Source organism: Syzygium oleosum, unplaced genomic scaffold (assembly GCF_021117445.2).
Source record: "Syzygium oleosum isolate NSW1041296 unplaced genomic scaffold, Sole_v2.1 Sole_v2.23, whole genome shotgun sequence".
NCBI lineage: Eukaryota > Viridiplantae > Streptophyta > Magnoliopsida > Myrtales > Myrtaceae > Syzygium > Syzygium oleosum.
This window is the reverse complement of record NW_026607507.1, coordinates 77,515-99,240: the sequence shown is the minus strand read 5'-3', so window position 1 is coordinate 99,240 and position 21,726 is coordinate 77,515. Positions and strand designations below refer to the sequence as shown.

Genomic DNA, 21,726 nt, shown 5'->3' with positions numbered 1-21,726 from the left:
GAGGGGGAAAAAAAAAGAAAAGAAAAGAAAAGAAAGAAGCTTCGGTGAATTTGACCGGGAGAAACAAGCACCAGCCAGGAGAATTCATTATGTTCAACGGCCAGGAAAAACAGTAAAACACGGGACGACGGCCAATTCCATTGGAGGGATTTCATGGAGGAGGAGGAGGAGGAGGAGGAGACAACGACGTTTGGTGCTAAACAAAGCGAGATGGGGTGGGGTCCTCCTCCCGATAACCCTAGAGGTCAGCCCTGGTCGCGTGAATTGTACTCGAACCAATTAACCCGCGTCCGCGCGAATCCCGTCGGCTTCTCACATCATCGTCGGCCGTATATATATGGGGAGGCAGTTCGAGCCACGAAGCTTGGAGCAGCAGGAGCAGAAGGAGGAGGGGACAAGGCCCATATCAACAGGTGGCGCTCCGGAGTTTGGAAACCAAGCTTCCGAGATAATGCTTCACGAGTGAGTCAATCCAATGCTCCCCCCCCGTCCTCCTCCTCCTCTCTCTCTCTCTCACCCTTCTTTCTCTTTTTTTTTTTATGTACTGTTTTGACTGGAGAGGTTGACGGCGGACACGCGTCTCGATGGGAATGTGTTCTGGGTGTCCTTCTATGTGCTGCTGTTTCATTAAACAAGTCATGGGTGTTTGCTTTTTTGGGGGGTTTGGAAGTTTGGTGGATTGGGGTTGATGAAGGGTTGTGTCGGGATTGGCGTGTAGAAGAAGTAGAGGAGGAGAGGAAGGAAAAAGGTTTTGACTTTTGTTGCGATGAGAGCCATGCTTGATGCTCTGTGTGGTTGAGTGGGTTAAGATTAATTTTGAAAGGAGGATTTTTTTCTGCGCCTGTGTTGGTTGTTGGATCTTGGAATTTGATAAACGATGCAGTCTTCGAGATTGGTGTGGTTAGTTTTTCCATATCCATGTATCTCCTTTATGTTCTGAAAGTCAAATTTAGCTCGTTCATATCCAAACTGCCTCCATAGTTTATATAATTAATTCTTCTTATTAATTTCCTTTGGCAGGGTTGGCATTCTCTAATGCTCGTGCATACAGAGGTTTACCTGAAGTGTGGAATACTTGGTTCTTCACACTTCCGTAGGGAGAGCCATCCATTATCAGGAAAAGCGACATGGCGCGTGTCTGACTTTCCGGCATCTGGTCTCTCTCAGAATCTCAAAGTACCAAGTAAGCTCTACTTTGAAGCAAGTCCTTGATTGTCCTAACTAGATACATGAAGTTTATAATGACAAGGAAATAAGTATTAAAGCTGTGTTTTCCAAGTACTTCTAGTTGAGTAAGGAATTCAGAGTCGTAGAATTCCAGCAACCTCTAGCAGAAGTTGGTTTGTGTTTGCTTTCTTTTCTGGGGATAGGTAGAAGGGGTTGAGGGAAGACTGGTGATGGAGATCATACTGTTGGACTGCAACTTTAGCGTTGTCTTGTACCCTGCTCGTCTCTGTATTGCTTTGATATTGGGTTTGCAAGCATTTTGGGTATTATATTATACTGACAGTTTCTAGCAATCTGAATGGTGAAAGTTTTCTGAATTAACTCGTAATACTTTTAAGATGGGGGGATCGCATCTCTGAAATGATCAAATGGGGCAGTTGGAAAGGAGAGAGATGTTGAATAGTAGGTACAGAGGAACCAAACGGTCGCTGGCCAACCCAAAGTGTCGTGGCTTCCCTGCAACGCCTCCAATAGTATTTCAGCACTCATAAAATTTCTGTGAGGTCTTTCATGTCAGGTAACCTGATTAGGGATTCTCCATCTGTGTGATTTGGGCATGCTCCTGCAAGCACGTGACTGTAATTTGTCCAAGTACTGCTTTGATTGATTTCATTGCTTTTTTTTGGATGAGAATTCTTGGAAATGCATCTTGTTTCTGGCTAGTTCATTTCGCTCTCTCTCTCTCTCTCTCTCTCTTCAGACCTTGTAGTCCTGCCTCATTCTCGAGTTGCTTCCTGCTATGTGTCCACTCAGGTGTCATGGTGGCACCTATAGAATTTGATTGAAGATTATATTCCGCTTTCATCTATTTCTTTTCTTTCCTGCTTTCGTCAATTTGATAGAATTATATAGGATAGGTGTCTTCATAATGTGAAAGAGCTTTATTTGTGGAGACTACTCAAAGTATGTGGTCATATTAATAAATGGGAAGTATTAGCAAGCATTTAGAAAATCAATCTTTGACTGACTCTGGTACCGTATTTCACCTTATTGCTTCAGGATCTAGATACACGAAAATGTCACTGCAAGTAGTAGAGAAAATGGAGAATGAGCTAACTTTTAAGGGCAATTGTCAAGACCTGCCTCTTTCATCTTCTTATGAAGCTGCAATGGAAGCACTTTCCTCACTCATAACTCGTCAGAATCGTGGAGACCGAACACCTGTTGCTGGGAAGTTTGGGAAACTGGAAAGGATGTCAATCTATCTCAGGGTATAATCCCATGGTCATTCAGATATGAATGCATTATGGAGTGACTTCATGGTTTTACATTGGAACTTAGCAGTCATGATTAAATAGAGTAGAAACATCTCTTTCTATCAACTCCATGCATTTTGAGGTCTGGCATTTACAAGTGAAAGTCTTTTCACATACTACCGCATCAACTTTTGACCAAGTCAAGCAATGCCATAATGCAGTAAGAACTATTTTTTTCTAATCATCCATTGCCTTTGCATGTTATTTATGTAGCATGTCTTTTCTAAGCATGCATGCTCTTGCTATTCTTCTTGCCCCTTATATGCAGTATGAGCTTTTCTTAAGCTCGTCTGGACTTTAATAGTCAACATAATGAAAGCATGGGCTTTGTCTACTAAATCATTTGCCTGGCTATCTTCGTAGATACTTGGGTTGGAGGAAAAGATTGCTGGGCTTAAAATAATACATGTTGCTGGAACTAAAGGGAAGGTAATGTTAAATTCTTCTGTTTTACCGTCTCTATTGAGCTCATTGCCTACCTCGACCGATGTTAATTCAACCTGTAAAGATCCTCTTATCTCCTATTACAGGTGTTTTAAACGGAAGTTATAGTCGATATCTTCAGTAGAAATCAACAGTTGCCTCTGCATTATATCTTAGTCAGTGAAAAAGTAGAAATTACAAATCGAAATATCCTAGATGGCGTAGCTGCAGATGAATGACTCTTTGTCTAATACTGAGTGACAGGTCTCTATGGTCTACTTTTCATATTATCGTAATATAATGTAAAAGTTTCTTCAGAATAACAGTGACAACAAATTTCGCATTCTTGACGGTGTTTCCTGTCTTCCTACATCCATTTTCTGATTTTTATTGCAGGGTTCGACATGTGCTTTCTGTGAGGCTATTTTGCGCGAGTGTGGATTTAGGACTGGACTGTTCACATCTCCTCACCTAATTGATGTGAGGGAAAGGTTCCGGTTGGATGGGTCAGTACATTCTTTGACTTGTGATTTCATTATAGCCTATAGATTAGTAAACCTTTTTCTCTGGTGTCGTATGGTGTGTTATTAACATGATGAATCATTATGGGTGAAGTTTGATGTTGAATAGCTGATGGCTCCATATTTTCTTTACTTTAAAAATGGTGGAAATGAGATATCCATTTGCAGTCAGTATGCCGGCACTATGATGACAACTCATTTTTGTAGTTTACCCCAGCTATCAAGAAATAGATAAATTAATTTTGTTTCTGAGTCAATTGACTGATTAAATGTGATACGAATACGCTCCCCCCCCTTGAAATTCAAGAATTTTCAAGATAGCTACTTGGCCAAAGGCTAATGTCACACGGCCTTTCATCTATTAATTTTTATAACCAGGGAGGAGATGAATTTGGACTTTATGGGGTAAAGCGAATTTATGAGTGACAATAACTTATTGTCATTATTGAACCCCATGGACTTTTCTGCAACTCACACACGAGGTAGCTAATGATTCTGCCATATGAGAGCTTTGTACGTGGATGGTGACTGTTGACATATGCCCCATGCTGATAATTCTTCTAATCATCAGTCTATTTGCCAAAGTGTAGATCGACGTCCGACGGGCTTTCATTTAAGAGCAGAAACTGAGTCTGAATTGTACTTAAATATGATTGCACCGATTATAATAGTGAACTCAAATTGTAATTTCTAGGATCAGATTGTTCATTCCAGTTTATGAGTGAAGTTATTTAAGGAAATGAATTTAAATGCAAGTTCAACATCTATTGTTTCTGTTTGAATGAACTTTGTTTAGGTTGGATGTGTCTGAGGAGAAGTTCCTGCTATATTTTTGGGATTGCTGGAGTCAACTGAAGGTAATATATTGTCCCTTTCTGAAATTGTTTAGTTATACCAACTTTGGCTCTTGAATGGCACAAGTAATGATCACGATGGGTTTTATATTTTGGATGAGGAACTGGGAGCTTCCTGTTTGTGGCATAAACAACCACATTCCTTGATTAAGTCTCTGCCTTTTTCGGCTTTGACAGCCAAATTAATACATTGGAATACGTTAAAGCATCGATTACCTCATTCTTCTCAAAAGCTGCATCTTCTTTTCTGGAAGCTTCTCAAATATCGGTTTCTCTTTAAAATCGAAGGTTCAGTTACTTTTACTATAAGAAAATAGATGAAGACATGAAATGTGGAAAAGTGATTTTTGAATTTGACTGACAGCACTTGCTCTTGAATTCGTGGCTTTGTGCTTAAATTATCATCTCAATGATTTATGAATGTGCTCGAGTAATCTGATACTTTATTTGGGTAGGTGATTTACATAGACTGTACTTTTAATTCAGACATTTGGATTTACAGGAAAATGTTTCAGAAGATCTGCCAATGCCACCGTTATTCCAATTTCTCACGATACTGGCTTTTAAAATGTTCTTATCTGAACAGGTTTGTCGTGATTTGTTTCTTGCTCCCAAATTTTCATAACTAATGACGCCTCTTTGTTTGAATCGGTTGCAGCAAGAGTTGCTTTGATCTCTTTACTTCATTTCATTAGGGTCTGTCTTGGCCTGCCGACAGGATGATGGCAGAAGATAGGTCTCGGAATAATGTTGGCACTTATGTTAGAGTTGATTGATTGGTGTGCTGAAGTAATGTTTTCCTGGTTCATATTGCAATTTGACATGATAAAGGCTTATTTGGGTTTTGTATCTAAGTTTAACAAGACTTTCTAGAGATTGATAGGAAAGCAGATAAAAGGTTCTGAGGCAGCCTGAGCTAACACATGAATTTGGCTCAATGCTTCCGAATCTTAAATGGGAAACACTTTCCAAAGAGCCTACATACTTTTCCTTTAGTTATATGTTGTTCCAATCATAAAGATCCTGCTAGGCAGTTTGTTTATGCCAGAGGCAGCGTTATCTGTTACTCCATCTATTAAGACCAGTTTGGAAGAGTTGCTTTCATTTTTCTATAGCTTCTTTGCCAGGATGTGGTTTTCGTCAAACTGACAATCCGAGAGTTCATGACCTTGTATTTAATGGAGAAAAGTACACAAATTCTAGATGAAAATATATTCAAAATTTTACATTTGAAGGAGGATTTTGGTTTTTGACATTTCCTAACCTTTCCATGTTCTGCAATTATGTAGCTCTTCCGAGATTATAAGTAGGGGAAGTTAGTTACCACCTTTTCCTTTGCTATAGAAATACAGTCATTGGTTTTTTGATACTTAGGCAGTCTTTCTGTGAAGTTTAATAGTTGGCGCAGTTTAACATGTTCCAGCACATTATCCTCTTTTGGTTATCTGTGGGTGAATTTAAATGTCAATGTATCTCTTGGTTAATCAGTTTTTGCCAAGGATTTTTGTAAGTACCACGTGACAGAATTGTTTTTTCAATAGGTTGATGTGGCAATAATTGAGGTGGGTCTTGGAGGGAAAAAGGACTCAACGAATGTGGTATATTCACCTCAGCTAATTTTGAGCTATTGTCTGTTCATGTATGTTTCCTTTTATTTAATTACAGAAAGAATGCCCCCAAGAAACCTTATACCAATATCTCCGTCTCCTCTACCTTGGACAAACTTAAATGTGAAACTGATAAGGCAGCCAATGGTCACTATTTTTGGTGCTATTGTGCAGATAAAAGAGCCTGTTGTTTGTGGCATTGCTTCCCTTGGGATGGATCACATGGAAGCTTTGGGTGTGTCTAATCTTGACAACTTGAATTTGTTTTAATTCATAAGCCCCTACCATCAGTATCACTGCTTAATTGGTTTTTTATGTGCCTATGTCAATCATGTTCAATAGGAGGGTCATCAAATCAAGCTTAACCTGTCTTGTGCTATGCAGGGAACACCCTAGGGCAGATTGCTTCTCATAAGGCTGGGATTTTCAAGGTGTAAGGCTCTTGCATAGCGGACTCAAATTCAGCATAGCATTGTCATTTAACAAAGATTAATTATTGCAGCATTTCCTTTATCATCAAATCAACATATGTAGTTTGAAATTTGAGTATCTATTTTGAATTTTGTGACTTCCTTGCTCCTGAAGCCTCAAATTCCAGCATTCACCGTTCCCCAACCATCTGAGGCAATGGATGCTCTTGAGGAGACAGCTGGTGAACTAAAGGTAATTGTTTTGCCTCTTAATTCTGATAGACTGATCATTTATGTCAACATTGATCAGGTCATTTCTCAAGTGGTAGTTAAACTACCTTTGCTTTTTCCTAAAGTTTAGTAGCACTTGCTACGTTTTGTTGCCAATCTTAAGTTATCGATTATAAACCTACCTACTTGTTAATTAAATGGGACGATTGATTTTTGTTGTGAAGCAGATGGAGTTGAAATGGTAATCATGGCATTTTCCAACATTTGAGTTGAGAGTTCTTATCGAAGGGAGAAGAATACTAGAAGTGCCAAAACTTGTGTACGGCGCTCACTTTAGTGCCAAAAGTTTTCGCCGGATCACTTACATGCCAAATCGGAGAAAAAATGATCACTTAAGTGCCAACGGCGAGAAATTCCGGCCAAATTAATACGTGACTTTTATAATTAAAATTTTAATCTAAGTTGGGTTTTTTTAAAAAAAAAATCAGTCTATGTGGCATTTCCATGTGTATATTTTAATTTTTTTAAATATTTTTTCTGATTTTTTCTTTTTTCCTTTTCTTTCTTTTTTCCTTTATTTTCTTTTTTTTCCTTTTCTGATCTTCTTTTTGTTTCGCCGGTGGCCGGCCGGCCACTGGCTAAGCCCGGGAAGGGCTGGGCGAGGGTCGCCCTTGCCCGACGGGCGAGGGCCACCCTCACCGGCAACAGCGAGGCCGCCGCTGTATCCGGGCGAGGCCTCGCCTCGGCGAGGCGACCCTTGCCCTGGGCGAGGCCGCCCTCGAAAGCCACAGGCGAGGGCCGGCCTAGCCTGGGCAATGGGTCTCGTTATTCTCGGTCGCGAGACCAATCCGATGACTCCGGCGTGCTCTCGCGGCTGAAGCGGAGGAAATGACCTTGGTCGGCGGCGGCGGCAATGGGGGAAGCGTCATCAGGTTGGTCTCGCGACCAAGAACCGCGGGACCTGTCGCCCAGGCGAGGCCGGCCCTCGCTTGTGGCTTTCGAGGGTGGCTTCGCCCATGGCGAGGGTCGCCTTGCTGAGGCAAGACTGGCCTTGCCCAGATCTGGCAAGGTCATCCCTCATCGGCAGCTGTTGACGCCAACCTCACTCAGATCTGGGCCGGTGAGGGTGGCCTTCACCAGATCGGGCGAGGGCGACCCTCGCCTAGCCCTTCCCAGGCTTTGCCGGTAGCCGGGCAAGCCACCGGCGAAACAAAGAGAAGAAGATAAGAAAAGGAAAAAAAGAAAAGAAAGGAAAAAAGAAAGAAAAGGAAAAAAAAGAAAGGAAAGGAAAAAAGAAAAAAAATAAAATTAAACCGAAATAGGGTGAATAAGCTAAACTACGTTGTTTTGAAGTGGACATGCTGACTGTACATGCTGACTAAACCTTCGGCGGGTCACATCGGCTTCAGAAATTAATAAAAAAATGACACGTCGGATTTCTGGCCAAACTCACCGGAGTTGACACTTAAGTAATCGTTTTTCAAAAAGTTTGGCACTTCAGTGATTCAACTGAAACTTTTGATACTAAAATGTGCGCTGTATACAAGTTTTGGCACTTATGCTGTTATTCTCCATCTTATTGAATGTGCGAGTAGTTTGGATATACTTCCGCAGATAGACATTATTTATGATCGCGTAAACTTTTAGAAGTAGGCATGGCTTGTTATTGGGGTTAGGAGTACTCTAAAACCAGAATCAAGCGAGAGAGCATCTTACCCTTCCCTCTCTTAAAATTCTTTTACATGGCACTGAGTCAGATAATATCCTTTAATAGATGAACAGTTTCCTGGCCGTTGCTTTGTATTTATATTAATTATCCTCTGCATTCATCGTTACTCACCTCAGAGAATAAATCATCTGTTTGTCCTTAGGTATAAATCTTCTTGATTTGAAAGAAAAATTTTGTGAGGCGATCAGTAGAGAAAGAAGGGCAACAAAAGTTGTAATATGAAACCCAGATTGGGCCCATGCAGTAGTGCATGCAATTTACGAGCGGAAATCTTGAACCTGAATTAAATCCTGAAGGAATATACCAGATTAGACCTATTGACTTTGGATGGATAAGATAACCTTAAAGCTGTTTGGTTCTTGTGCGGCTATTTTGAATACTGATGGGGTAGGGGATCTTTCTGTTTTTATTTGTTGATGCATCTATAACAAATTAATGGGCTGTTAAATTTGTAAATATTATGTATGGAAGTTGGAGATCTTATGACATTCTAAATCTCAATATCAAGCAGTACTTCTCTTATCGGCTGTTTGGCCCTTTGTGGGATTATAAGATTCAATGAGTGCAAATCTAGCTCACTGCATTTGATATGTACAGAGCATGTCTTCTCTTTATGTCATCCTTGAATACTTCACAGTTATAAGGACTCAGGAGAGACTGAAATATTTCAGATGGCTATTATACATATGGTTTCTTGTCTCATTTATAAGCACATTATTGCCATTAGTGGTTGTGACTTATTGAAGGTGATGTAGTTACTGTCAACACACGGAAACCTTGAACTTCTGCTGGTTGTATCTGAAGCCTGCAAGCCTTTTCTTATAGGTTCCATTGCAAGTAGCTGTACCACTTGATATTCAAAGGTGGGGCAGAGAAACACTTGGCCTGTCTGGTGATCACCAGTTTGTTAACGCTGGGCTTGCTGTTTCACTCTGCAAATGCTGGCTTCAGAGAACCGGAAACTGGGAAAAACTACTCAGAAAGGTTGCATTGTATTCTCATGGTCCTCTCTTGAATTTTAAACAGAACTTAAATGGACAAACCTGCAGACTTAAGCTCCTATTTTGTGTATAAATGGTTCGACAATTTGGGTTGAAGTGATGAGAGTATACTTGGATGACAAACCTTATGCATAATGGCATTGTACTTCTCAATCTTAATTTATGATTGAGCAGCAAAGTACTCTAATGTCAGTGCATATCCATTATTTATTTTCTCTTAAGGGAATGGTGCTCCTATCTGATTAATTTTGTGTTATCAGTATATCATGGTTATCTGAATTTGGCGACCACTTAATTCTGACATCTCAATCTGCTGGTGTGAGAAACAGGATGAGGAGGCCGCTGGATTAGAACTGCCTCCTGCATTCGTTAGAGGTCTTTCAACAGCACGCCTTTCTGGAAGGGCGCAGATTGTCCACGATAATGGCTCAGCAGATACTTCAGAAAATTCGGGAGAGTTGACTTTCTACTTAGATGGAGCTCATAGTCCTGAGAGCATGGAGGCTTGTGCCGGATGGTTCTCTGGTGCCACTAAAGCAAACCAAAAATTATCATCATTGTCGTCACCACCATCTACTTCTGTCGATGTTCACAGTATGAAATCATTGTGGGGAAATGGTTGCCTCCATTATGAAAAGGATTGCCTGAAGTCATCTAATAAGACGTCAAAGCAGGTAAAGTTACTTAGATTGAGTTTCTTTTGAGATGTAATTATTTTGAATTGCTTCTATGAGGTATCTTTTGGCAAAGACAAGACACATTTTTTTTTCTCATTTAAGAAGTTCAGTTTTGCTTGATTTATGGTTTTTGATACTTTGCTTGTTTTGTATTTGGTAGATTCTATTATTTAATTGCATGGATGTTAGAGACCCTCAAATTCTGCTCCCAAGACTTGTGAATATATGCGCTTCATCAGGTATCTCCACTTCCAAAGATATATGCAATCTTCATGATGCAAGCTGTTTCTTTTCGCATCCTGACGAAGCCTGTATAATTTAGTGCATGAAGGCATTTGATTTGCTAATTGATAGTTTTCTCTTGATGGTTGTCATTCTCATTCCCTGCTATGGGCCTGTTTGTTTCAACTTTGAAAATGCTACTTGGGGGAATGCAAATACCTTTGGGTGAAAGCCCATTGGGGAAATGCAAATGGTGTTTGGTAAAAATATTTTGTAAAGCTACTTTGGCCAAAATATATAGTGTTTGGTGAATTTTTTTTGCAAATGGACTTTGGGAATAAAAAACCTAATTTACCCTTCGCCGGAGCCAGCGCTGGCCGGCCGCCGGCGAGCCAGATCTGGCGCCGGCCGCCGTCGCCTGAGGTCGGGCGACCGCCGGCGGGCCAGATCTGGGCTAGCGACCGTCGCCCGCCTCGAGCGATGGATCGGCCGCTCGAGGTTGCGCGACCTCAGGCGCCGCCGCCCGGGTCGCGCGACCCAGCGCGCGGCCGGCCGAGGTCGCGCGACCCAGCGCCGGGCCGCCCGAGGTCGCTGCGACCCAGCGCCGGCCGCCCGAGGTCGCTGCGACCCAGCGCCGGCCGCCTCGAGGTCGCGCGACCCAGCGCCGGCCGCCCGAGGTCGCGCGACCCAGCGCCGGCCGCTGAGGTCGCATACCTCAGCGCCGGCCGCCCTGAGGTCGCGCGACCCAGCGCCGGCCGCTCGAGGTCGCGCGACCCAAAGTGCCGCTTGGTCCCGCCACCCTCGCCGAGGGTCGCCCGGCCTCGGGCGACGGCCGCCGGCCTCTTGCCGGCCCGATCCGGCGCCGGCCGCCTCGCCGGCCTCCCTCGCCGGCCACCTCACGAAGAAGAAGATGAACAGTACACACGAGGGGCAAAAGTGGGTTTTTAGACAAATTTTAAGGGCAAAAAAGGCAACTAACATATTTTCATTAATTGGGTATTAGCATTCCGAGAATGCTGAAAGCTCAAGGCACCCCCTAGGGTGCCTTGAGCTTTCAGCCTTGAGAAGGCCAACATTTGGCCAAAGAGTCCCAAAAATAATTTGCCAAACGCTCCATATTTCCCCCAAAGGGCTTTGGAGGCTGAAAGCTCCTTCACAGTGCCCAACCAAACACCTCCTATATCAATGTTATCATGTGTGCATTGATGCGTCAGTTCTCTTTTGTGTTGTATGCTTCTCATGTCTGATGGCTATCAGGGTCTTCAAAATGACTTCACCTCATTCTTTTATCAAAGCATATTTTGCCAGTTAGCTGTGTTCTTCTTACCCATCAGTAACACCCTTGTATAATAATTGTTAAATAGAAAAGGGGTATGTTATTTTTATGTAGAATTTAGTGCATCAGCTTTATCCTGGAAATAATCTTAAGCACTTATCATAAGTGAGGTGATGCAAGTTTCTGTTGCTGCTGCTTCCGTGGATGCAATGTTGGTTGTTCAGATTTGAACATTACTGGTAGATTAGTCACACTATATGTCATTTTGTGAGGCTTGCAAATGACTGTTTAAGAGTTTTGTTCTAATCTTGTGCAGGGACCCATTTCTCAAAGGCGTTGTTTGTCCCTAGCATGTCATCATATAATAAAGTCACTTCTGGTGCTTCAGTTATTACATCAGATATCCTTACTACTAGGGACTTGTCGTGGCAGTATAACCTCCAAAGGATTTGGGAGAAGATTATACACGGGAAAGGTTTGTCTGCTCACAGAAAAAAACTAAACTTACAAAAAATAGTGTAAATGAACTGCAGCCTGTAGAGTACCATGAATGGGATCCTTGTTAGCCCCAGCACTATATTTTCAGAAGTGGCATCAAACAAGTATATCATGTCAACTCTTTCCCTTACAGTTTGTTGCTATTGCTAATTCTGGTATTAGCTTCATTCTTCCACATGCTTCTGCTAATGTTAGTTGTAGTTCACAGCAAGCTGTAACTGGTCTACGAGATTAAGGTGGGTTTGCATTGCGTTGTCACATCAAATAAATTAATTAGCAATCTGGTAGTTCATAGTTGTTATCGAATCAATCAAATGATACCGCCTCTACTGGTTTAAGGTTGATGTTGCTAGTTGCCACTCGATTGAAAATGCTGCCACCACAATAAAGTTTACTGATCATGTATGGGAAAATGTCAAGTTTTGCTCAAGCTTGTAACATTTTCTTTATACATGAGCAGATGTTTCCCTTGAAAAGAGTTCCAGGACGGACAGTGTAGACTCCTTGCCCCCTCATGACTTTCTTTATGAAGACGTTTCCCACGGCAGTCCGGCAGATCAGAATTTCGCCTCCAGTGAGGTGATGCCTTCCTTGCCATTGACAATAAAGTGGCTGAGGGACTGTGTTAAGGAAAACCCTTCTTTACGCCTTCAGGTAACCCTTCTGTCATTAACATGATGTTCATAGGTTGCTACTAGAAGAGTCTTGCCAAACCATTCGTGGGACCAAATGGAAGATACATGCGTTTCTACTGTTAGTGCGAAAGAGGTTCTGAATTTGAGAGCATATATGGTCTTTTCACTTGATCTGGTCAGTCTTTCGTCATTCAGACCGAGGGAGATTTTTTTTCCTTTCATTTTGCCGTTGGTGCTTAGCAATACACAATATCTACCTTTCAGTGAAAAATAGTGTGGTTTACATGCTCTTGTATCAGACCATTGGAAATGTTATCTATCTAATTGGTGGATATACAGGTACTTGTCACCGGTTCGCTGCATCTGGTAGGGGATGTGCTCAAGCTATTGAGGAGGTGATGCAGATAAGGAAAGGCATTCTTGTTTAGAACTTCACATACCATGCAATTTACTCGTCCCTTTCCCCCACAATTGCTTGAGGCCGTGATTTGATTTTCATTTAACCGAATAATGCCCTCTTTGCCCCCCTCTTTTCCTTTTGTATTTGATCTTTTCCTTTTTATCCCCCGGGTAGTATTGGGGGCATTTGCCGTCTTTTATTCTCGATGGTGTAAAACTATCTCGTTGTAACATTATTATTGACATACATTCATTATTGGAATTAACTATAGAGTGCGTGGAGCAAAATTGATGATTCGAGTTTCCTGCAACTGAGTTAGTGTGTACCTACTTCTGGGATAGTAACGTAGCTCTGCACGGTTTGACGGGGCCTCCGTTTGGTCTTTCAATCTCGACGAGTCATCACACTGAAACATATAGTTAAAAATCTCAGCAGTTCCCGATCACAATTAGAGAAAGAATGACCTCAGGATGCAATAGCTCTTCGATAAATTAACCCGTCCGTAGAGAAAAATTCTAGAACATAGGAATAAACATCCATGACAGGTCAGCAGCAAAGAGGACTGCGGATACAACAACTTGCCATGGTATGTGAACTCTTTTGAACACGAGTAGAAATGTGATATAAAATCTTCCTAATGGGACTATTTGTATAGAGTAAATGGGGGTGAAAAGTAAATCCTCCCCGTCCACCCCCTACAAAAGGAAAAAAAAAATGTCAAAGAGTTCATGAATAAACATATAAGAAGAATGGCATTCCTGGGAAAGGACCCAAGATGACCAGAAGAAAAAAAGACGGGGCAAATCTAGAAAAGATCAGCCCGATGTAGTGGAAAAAAGAAGAATTCCTCCAAAGTCAATGCTATATGCTCGAAATCCCGAAATGTACATCAACACTTGGGTAGTGATCGGGAAGAACCCAAAAACTGGAACTGAACGTCCAATGCCGGCTAGATCTACTCAAATCTCTCTCATCCAGCACATTCCACTTTGGCAGAGATGTGTAAATCTCGTGCTTTACTTCAAATAAGACCGGTTATAAGGAGGCAACAGTCACTGTATCCTGAATGCATCAGACAACAAGAGAGAGTCACCCGCACCAGGAGGAGATAATGGTGGAACTGCTGAAGGGTGAATATCGCTCTCAGTACTTTCCAATACTCTTCTTGGCATTGCTTGAGACTCCCTGTTGGTACCTATCTTTCTTGAGGAAACCTCTCCAGATTCAAGTTTCGTAGAAGAGTTGCTGTTCTCAATGGACACAAGCTTGTCCTTTGAGAGAATCGTCTGTGCTGATGCTATTACAGAGCTGAAAACACCAGATTCCCTCAATCCTTGCACGATAACCTGTAAAGTTGGAAAGGAAACGCTAAAAGTGATTTTGTTCAATCTTATAAAAGTATCTCACTATCATAAACCTGCTTACCGTATAATTTAAAGAGGCATGTTAATTAGAACTTACCATAGGAGTATTAATGCGAGTCAAAATGCCTTTCCTGAGAAGTTTAATATTCACAGTCCTGTCTGTCCATACAACTCGTTCTCGATACCTGTAGGGAAAAAAAGAAGGAAGAAATGCACGCAAGAATTCAAGTTCATCTCCATGATGACGAAAATTACTTCTGAGAATTGATCCAGGGAAATGTAAATGATTACACAAAGAACTATTCTCAAAATCCTGTCATACATGCAAGACCCTATGGGGAAAGATGACTCTGTCTCTACTCTCAGTTAAGGGAGTTCCAATATGTAAGAGCTGGCAAAGAGATATGATAGTCTAAGTCCAAATGGATAGCGATAGAATTCTAATGCATGATTATAGTCTAGCTCCAAATGCACAGCAATGTTATTCTCATGAATGATCTTACTCCACACGAAGTACTTAAGTAAATGTTAATAGCCATAATTTATCCAACGATTTGAGAAAGAGTAAATTGTTTAAACTTAGGTCAAATCAACTCCTTTACCACAAATTTTCATTCCTAATGCAAATGAAACCAAAAGCACCACCCAGTTGAGGAGTGGGAATTTCCTTTCCTTGTCCCAATCAGAGAGACCTGGAATTCTGACCATGGTACAAGATAATAAGTCCTGGAAGAAATAGTGATGACGAAGTGCATTTACCAGCGAAGCATTTCCTCCTCCGTCGCAGTTGATGCAATAATGAAAGCCTGCAAATATAGTTAAGTGTTGAAGATATACATATTCACAATGCGTAAACAAATATTGCCATAGTCAATTATGATTTTAGTTGCCAGTCAAATGGAAATTAAATTCTTAATATTTCCGAAAAATTTGGTCCGGTTGCTAGGAGCCAGCAATGAAAGCCCCAGTGGGAAGGGAAAATATACTGTAGGAACTTACTGCTCGGTCAAACTCCAACATGAAGCATCTTTTCACATCCTCCTTAGTAGGCTTGCAGCCACACCGATCACGTCTTGATGTCAAATCCGAAAATTTTGGATATGTGTAATGCAGAACAGCAGCCTCTTCCAATTTAATCTCACTACAAACAGATTGCACCCAATAATATGCGCGTCAGCAGTATGAGATGAGATGACATCAACTTCAAACAAAAGACATGGCCAACAATGCACGCATTGCATGAGATGAGACCCCATAAACACTCCACAAGCAAAGGTGAAAAATTTAGAACACCTGACTACACACTCATGTACACATGGCATCTCTATATCATCAACCAAAAAGTGAAGCAAACAAGGATACAACCACAGCCATACTTTGGGGTTTTCATGTAGTTGTGCCATCTGTGAGCACCATTGGGACGAAGATGATCATGAATACGAGCCGCAGCCTTCCCATTTCCATAAGTCAGAAAGTAATTTGGATTACCACGAGTTGCATCTTTGTAATTGCCAAAGTATACATCCTTTGTTAGATGGTCATAGTTCTTTTTAAACATTGACACCTGTAAGAGATTAACAATTAGATAAATGTTGAAATAAAGAGTAATTGGTGAAGACATAGACTGATATAGGGAACAGGGCCAAAAACTCAACATAGACGTTTGATGATGATCTAGAGTAGAATATATGCCTCTAAATTATCCAATGCACTGTGAACTGCTTTATATTTAACCAAGTTGACAAATCCATCGGAAGGCTCCAAAGTAAATCATGCCTTTTAATTTTGTCAAAATGATTGTCCTCCGAATTATGCTGACATTGAAAACTTTTGATCTTTCCAGCCACTTAAGTTATATTCATTACTACTAAAATCAGCTGAAAGATAGATGACAAAATGATCAAAAACCTTACCTCACTAAAGGGCTCTTTAACATCATCTCTCTCCACACTGCTTTCCTGATATAAGATGATTGCACATTAGTGGATAATTAGGATATTACAGGGTAGACAGGGCATCCAGTTTCCACATACTAAAAATGTTTCACTCACATAATTTGGAAAAATGACCATATCAACATTTCCAGGCACATCAGCCAGCAGCTGTCTCACTGAGTACTCACGAGCTCCTGCTGGATATATGAGCTCGTCAGTGTCAAGATGGATGATCCAATCCATCCCTGCATCCTAAAATCGAAAGAAGATGTTAACTTGCTAAGAAAGATTCAAATGTTTTCTAAACGATTTAAAAAGACATTTTGGACGATAAAATTAACCAAATACTTTGCATACCCTTGCCATGACAATAGCCATTTCCATATTTAGGGATTGCTTCACAAATAGCTCATAGTTGCATGGCTTGTAAAAGAAGCTTGCCAACCAAGTCTCATTCCAGATACGGCTGAACATGACATAATATACGAAAATCAAAATAAATTCATCAAAATCGGAAGAGTCGAGCAAGATGCAAAAATGGTTGCTGGTCAGACATATAGGACAACTTCAGTTTTCCTTGTTCTTTTCAACTGATCACATTGTGGAGAGCTAGCGCGGTCAAAAAGTTGGCATGTTTGTCAAAATTCACTCAGATGACCCTATTTAAGCAGGAAATGACACTTAGCCCAAAAAGGAAAAGAATTCGGCGTAGGAAATGGCTCAATCATTGTTGCAGTAGATTTGCATGGAATATCAATGATTGCAGATGTTGATTGTACTTCTACACCCAATTACTTTTGTCAAGAATCTCCGCATCATATCATATCCAAAATCGATTGAAGTATTGTCAAATGTTCAAATAAGAAAGCATCAGAACATTATTATAAATAGATGACTTTCCTAAGATACGGATTATACAAACCTTTTTGCTTGCTGTTCCTCTAATTCTCTCGTCCTGTATATGACCTTGACCCCCTGAAAATGAAATCCTCAGCAAACTATGAAAAAATCAAGGATCAAAATTTAATGGGAAACAAGAGAAATCATTGCAGAACATGTGGGCCCCTGTCTATATAATTCAGAGAAAACATATAATTTCAACTCACTGGAATGGATTCCAAAACTTTAGACACGTCAGGTGAGGCGGCCTTTCCTTCCACGAAAAGGAAAAAAGTTGATACTCCAATAACCTTATGATAAAATATCCATGGTAGTGTCTGTTCTAGGCCAGCAGAAGTGCTTGTCGTAATGCATAGCTGAAAAAACACAATAGACATATTAAGTCACCTGTACATCGCTTTAGCAGGAAATAGAACAAAAGGCTGTTATGAGCAAACAAAACAACTACTCTACCTTATGAAATCTCACGAATAATTAGATGAGAGTTCTTTTCTTTATTGGTGGGAAGAGGAAGGGAGGCAGAGAAAAGGAATGAAATAAATTATCAGCCTCAAAACTTGCCATTTCTAGAAGCAAAACTCATTTTAAGAGAATATAGTAGAAATGACCCTCACTAAATTCAAATGAGCTAATATCATTCCACTGGCAGTGTGAAAAGGATAGGATTTTATTTATGTGAAACTGCCAGTTGAGATAATCTTCCCGTAAATTCATTGTTGGGCAGGATAAAAAAATCAACATATCGGATAAAGAATAGATGACAGAGCTTGGGTACTCATGTTATATGAGATGACACAACAGGGTTCTACAACTCTGCAGTATAGATGAAAAGGCATTTCCTCTGTTAAACGAATAGCCCTATTCTATTACCACAAAGTGCAAGGTCATCTTGAAATGCCAAGACATAGTATGCAACTCATGCAAAAAAAATGCCAGCTTTTCTCAAGGCTTTGTGAATGACTAGTCTATCTATATATATATATATATATATATATATATATATATATATATATATATATATATATATATATATATTGTATCGATTTATATAGAGTATAACTTAAAAAATTTACCACCAGAGTGAATGATCTAACTGATAGACTCTGACCAGTCTGATAACTTGTCCTCCCATTCGTACACACTACACAATGTCCATACATAATACCGGTACATTTTCTTCTACCTAATGAAACCCACACCATACTGGTTGGTCTATTTTCATAATCAGCAAATCACATGACCACAAGTTTGCATTCCTTATGGAGTAAGTTCCTTAACTCCTGATCCTTGCCTGGTATGATGGAGACAGACTCAATTTATAGACACGGGAGTCGATTACGTCATCCTAGATATGCCATACATCTCTGGCGGTACTGCCATTGGAGAGTGCACATTTGTCATCTCTCCCGCTGTGATTAATCTACCTATTGCCAAATAATTCAACAAAATCGAGATGCTACCGCCTCTTAATTGTGATCAGGTCATGCAAAAGCGAGAGCTGAATTCAATAGCCCACACATCAAACACGGCCGAGTACGCACGAACTGGACATCGAAACAAAAAGGAAATTCCAAATAGCATCTCGAGCAGCTCACTCAAAATCCAACTCCGTCTCACGAAAATCGTGTCTCACAAGCCGTGAGTCACAACACTTTTCGCACATTGCACAAGCACATGTCAGTAAGAGTCCACACGCGATTATCAACCCATTCGCTCACGCAGACACGCGCGACACGTCTCTCCTAGCTTTCGAACTCCGATAGCAAAACCACGGCGCGCTCAATCAGGAAACGCGCGCCCCCGCAACCGCCGGAGAACCGAACTCACCTGAGGCCGGAGATCCGATCCGAGATCGAACTTCCAATCGCGGTAGTACGGGAACGACGCCGTCCGGCTCCGGCCGAGGACGTCGACGCAATCGGAGCCGGAGCCGGAGCGGGACGGCACATTGGAATCCCCGCCGCCGGCGCCGTCGCCGCCCATGCCGGGGAACTCGAGGCGATCGGGTGACCAGCGGGTGGCGGGATCGTCGAGGCCGCCGCGCCACTGGAGGAGGAAGGCGAAGCAGGCGAGGGTCAACGGGAGGGCGGTGAGGAGGAGGAGGAGGATGCGCGAGGCGGCCGGCGGTTGACCCGCCATTGGAGGAGGTCGGCGAGAGAGACGGACGACCGGTGGCGCATCGACTGTATCAACTCTCTCTCTCTCTCTCTCTCTCTCTCGCCAAGCGTTATGTAGAGAACGACATTGAAAGTGCAGGCAGGAAGGAAGGAAGGAAGGAAAAGGCGGAAAAGGAAAGGGAACGTCTCGCTCGGAGCCGTTTTCGTTTTTTGTCCTTGGCGGTGTGTTTTTTCTTTCTTTTTTCCCCTTTCTCAGTTTTGCTTTTCGTCTTTTCCTCTTCCTTCTTTTCTCGGGGGACAAAATGAATTTTCCAAAAAAAAAAAACAAAAAAAATGGAACGAGAAAAAAAAAACTAAGAAGAAAAAAGTGATCTAAATAATACGATTTCGAGAATTTACATATTAAGAAGCCAAACATGGACATGAACGGAATGTCGGAATTGGCTTCGATTCCACAAAAATAAAAATTGCAATTAATATCGGCTGCATTAATTGCTTTAGTAAAGATTTTATTCATCCATGATGATAATAGTCCATTTTAAAGTTTTAAAAATATTTTTTATTTATCTATTGGAGCATTCATAAATTGTAGAAATAGAGAGATAGGACGATATCTATGATAATCCTGAATTTGCTAGAAATAAGCTCGGATTACAGTTCTAGTCTTTTAAGAGGGCTGCATCTTTAGGGGCACACAAGTTGATTCCCATCATATATTCTTGTGCGAGCAACTGACGAAGGGTCAGTTCCGCGCGTAGTTTCCATTTCCAAATCCAATATGAAGAAGGTCTGATCACATTAGCTAAAATCGTGTCGTAAATATAAACATTCGTGGTCCACTTGTTAAGCGCTGATTTGAGAAAGTTGAATCTGCCCGTGAGCATCTATTTCGCATGGTTGCATGAAATCGAGATACTCACCCATCTCCGAATGGACAGATGATATTAGTTTTACCAAAATACTGAATATATCTAACAAGTGGAATTAACGCATTTTTGTTACACCTTTCTATTGTTCTTCCTCCATCTGCATTTGTCCTAAACAAACTTTTAGTACATATTTAGATAAAACATCTTTTGAAGTACCTTTTTCTAGTGTTATTCCTTTAAATTCGCAACGCCACGCGTGCGCAAATAATTACATGTGCAAATTGGTATGTGTTATTGGAAGTATGTCCAAGAATTTTTCAGATGATAAACTTACTAAATTAAGACAGGATGGAGAATCATGTATCGAATAGTGATTTTTGCCCGTAATCACGAGTTAAAATTATTTCCACAATGCCATCGAAACGAGTTTGTAAAATATCAAATGCAGTTGTGAAGAATTATGTATTATGTTTGGCAAAAAAGACAGATAAAATCTCGATGTACTTTAAATATTCAACATGGATATCATCGGTTTCAATTTTCCGTCAACAAAAAGTGCACACACACGTGGCAGAATGTGACCAGATCACATGTCGAGACACGTGGCGGAACATGATTAGGAACCATGACGCGTGTGAATCCGACGTGGCTCCAAAGCGAGGTTGAGGAGAAGAGTCGCACAAGAACCAAAGACTCTTGTCTTTTTCCTTCTCTTCTCTTCGCTGGGCGACTCGCAAGATTCCGCCATGGCAGCTCGCGGGAGAGCTTCCGTTCCCTCGGACGCTTCCGCAAAGCCACCTCCCGTACCTCTACCTGATCGCGCGCCACTTCGACATCGATCGGGAGCTTGAGAGGTCGATCCTCATCGACGCCGGCCTCGGCCTCGGCCTCGCGGGGTTCTTCGCCATGGTGAGGTTGATCCCGGTCGCTTCCCGATACGTCCTCAGGCGCAACCTGTTCGGATTCGACAACAACAAGAAGAAAACTCCTCAGGGGACTAAATGGGATGTGGTTGGGGATTTGCACTATAATTTTCTTTCCTTTTTCTTCCGTTGGTTGGTGATCTTATTCCTCGGATTTCTCTTATGATCTTACAGAGAAAAATGGGAGTGCACAATGAGTATTCGAGTAAATTGTAACATCATTAAATGTTAGCTTGAACCTAGAAAAAGGAAAACCTGAAAACCTGACCTGGCCTGGGTTTACGTTTGGTCTTATGGTTTGGGTTGGGTCGGGTAGCATGGAAAGCCGACCTGACCCGACCTGGCGTGGGTTTATGTTCAGTCTTATGGTTTGGGTCGGGTCGGGTAGCATGGAAAGCCGACCCGACCCAACCCGACCCATTGACACCCCTAGATAGTGGTTTGAAGGGCTTTAATTTGGTCTTTCAATCTCGACAAGTCATCGCACTGAAACATAGTGAAAAAATCTCAGCAGTTTTCGGTCATAGTTCAGATAAAATAACCTTAGGATGTAAAAGCCCTTCGATAAATTATTTGGTCCATAGACAAGAATTTTAGAACATTGGAATAAACATCCACGACAGGGTAGCAGTAAAGAGGCCTGTAGATACAA

General features: G+C 41.5%; 2 protein-coding genes across 9 annotated transcripts; one reads left to right on the top strand and one right to left on the bottom strand.

Annotated features, from left to right (window-relative positions):
• Window positions 1-124: 124 nt before the first annotated feature.
• LOC130134408 (folylpolyglutamate synthase-like) lies at window positions 125-13,237 on the top strand. 8 transcript variants are annotated; one of them, XM_056321632.1, is made up of 18 exons: window positions 130-244; window positions 350-462; window positions 1,021-1,183; window positions 2,227-2,438; window positions 2,847-2,912; window positions 3,303-3,412; window positions 4,224-4,284; window positions 4,784-4,867; window positions 5,823-5,879; window positions 6,063-6,123; window positions 6,273-6,319; window positions 6,474-6,551; window positions 9,084-9,242; window positions 9,583-9,933; window positions 10,097-10,175; window positions 11,751-11,909; window positions 12,393-12,586; window positions 12,907-13,237. In XM_056321632.1, the coding sequence occupies exons 1-18, from the start codon at window positions 154-156 to the stop codon at window positions 12,964-12,966; spliced, it is 2,145 nt and encodes a 714-aa protein (XP_056177607.1). In that variant the 5' UTR covers window positions 130-153; the 3' UTR covers window positions 12,967-13,237. The 8 variants fall into 8 exon arrangements, with proteins under 8 accessions (XP_056177604.1, XP_056177607.1, XP_056177606.1 ...); XM_056321629.1 differs by having other exon boundaries at window positions 125-462; XM_056321631.1 differs by having other exon boundaries at window positions 130-462; window positions 9,589-9,933.
• Window positions 13,238-13,993: 756 nt separating this feature from the next.
• Window positions 13,994-19,440, bottom strand: LOC130134790 (glycosyltransferase-like At2g41451). Its single transcript, XM_056302482.1, has 11 exons — window positions 18,993-19,440; window positions 17,372-17,521; window positions 17,188-17,240; window positions 16,623-16,731; window positions 16,383-16,517; window positions 16,245-16,289; window positions 15,708-15,895; window positions 15,331-15,472; window positions 15,091-15,137; window positions 14,429-14,516; window positions 13,994-14,313 (listed from the first exon to the last, which is right to left on the bottom strand). Exons 1-11 carry the CDS (start codon window positions 19,302-19,304, stop codon window positions 14,020-14,022), a joined length of 1,563 nt encoding a protein of 520 aa, XP_056158457.1. The 5' UTR covers window positions 19,305-19,440; the 3' UTR covers window positions 13,994-14,019.
• Between the last annotated feature and the right edge of the window lie 2,286 nt (window positions 19,441-21,726).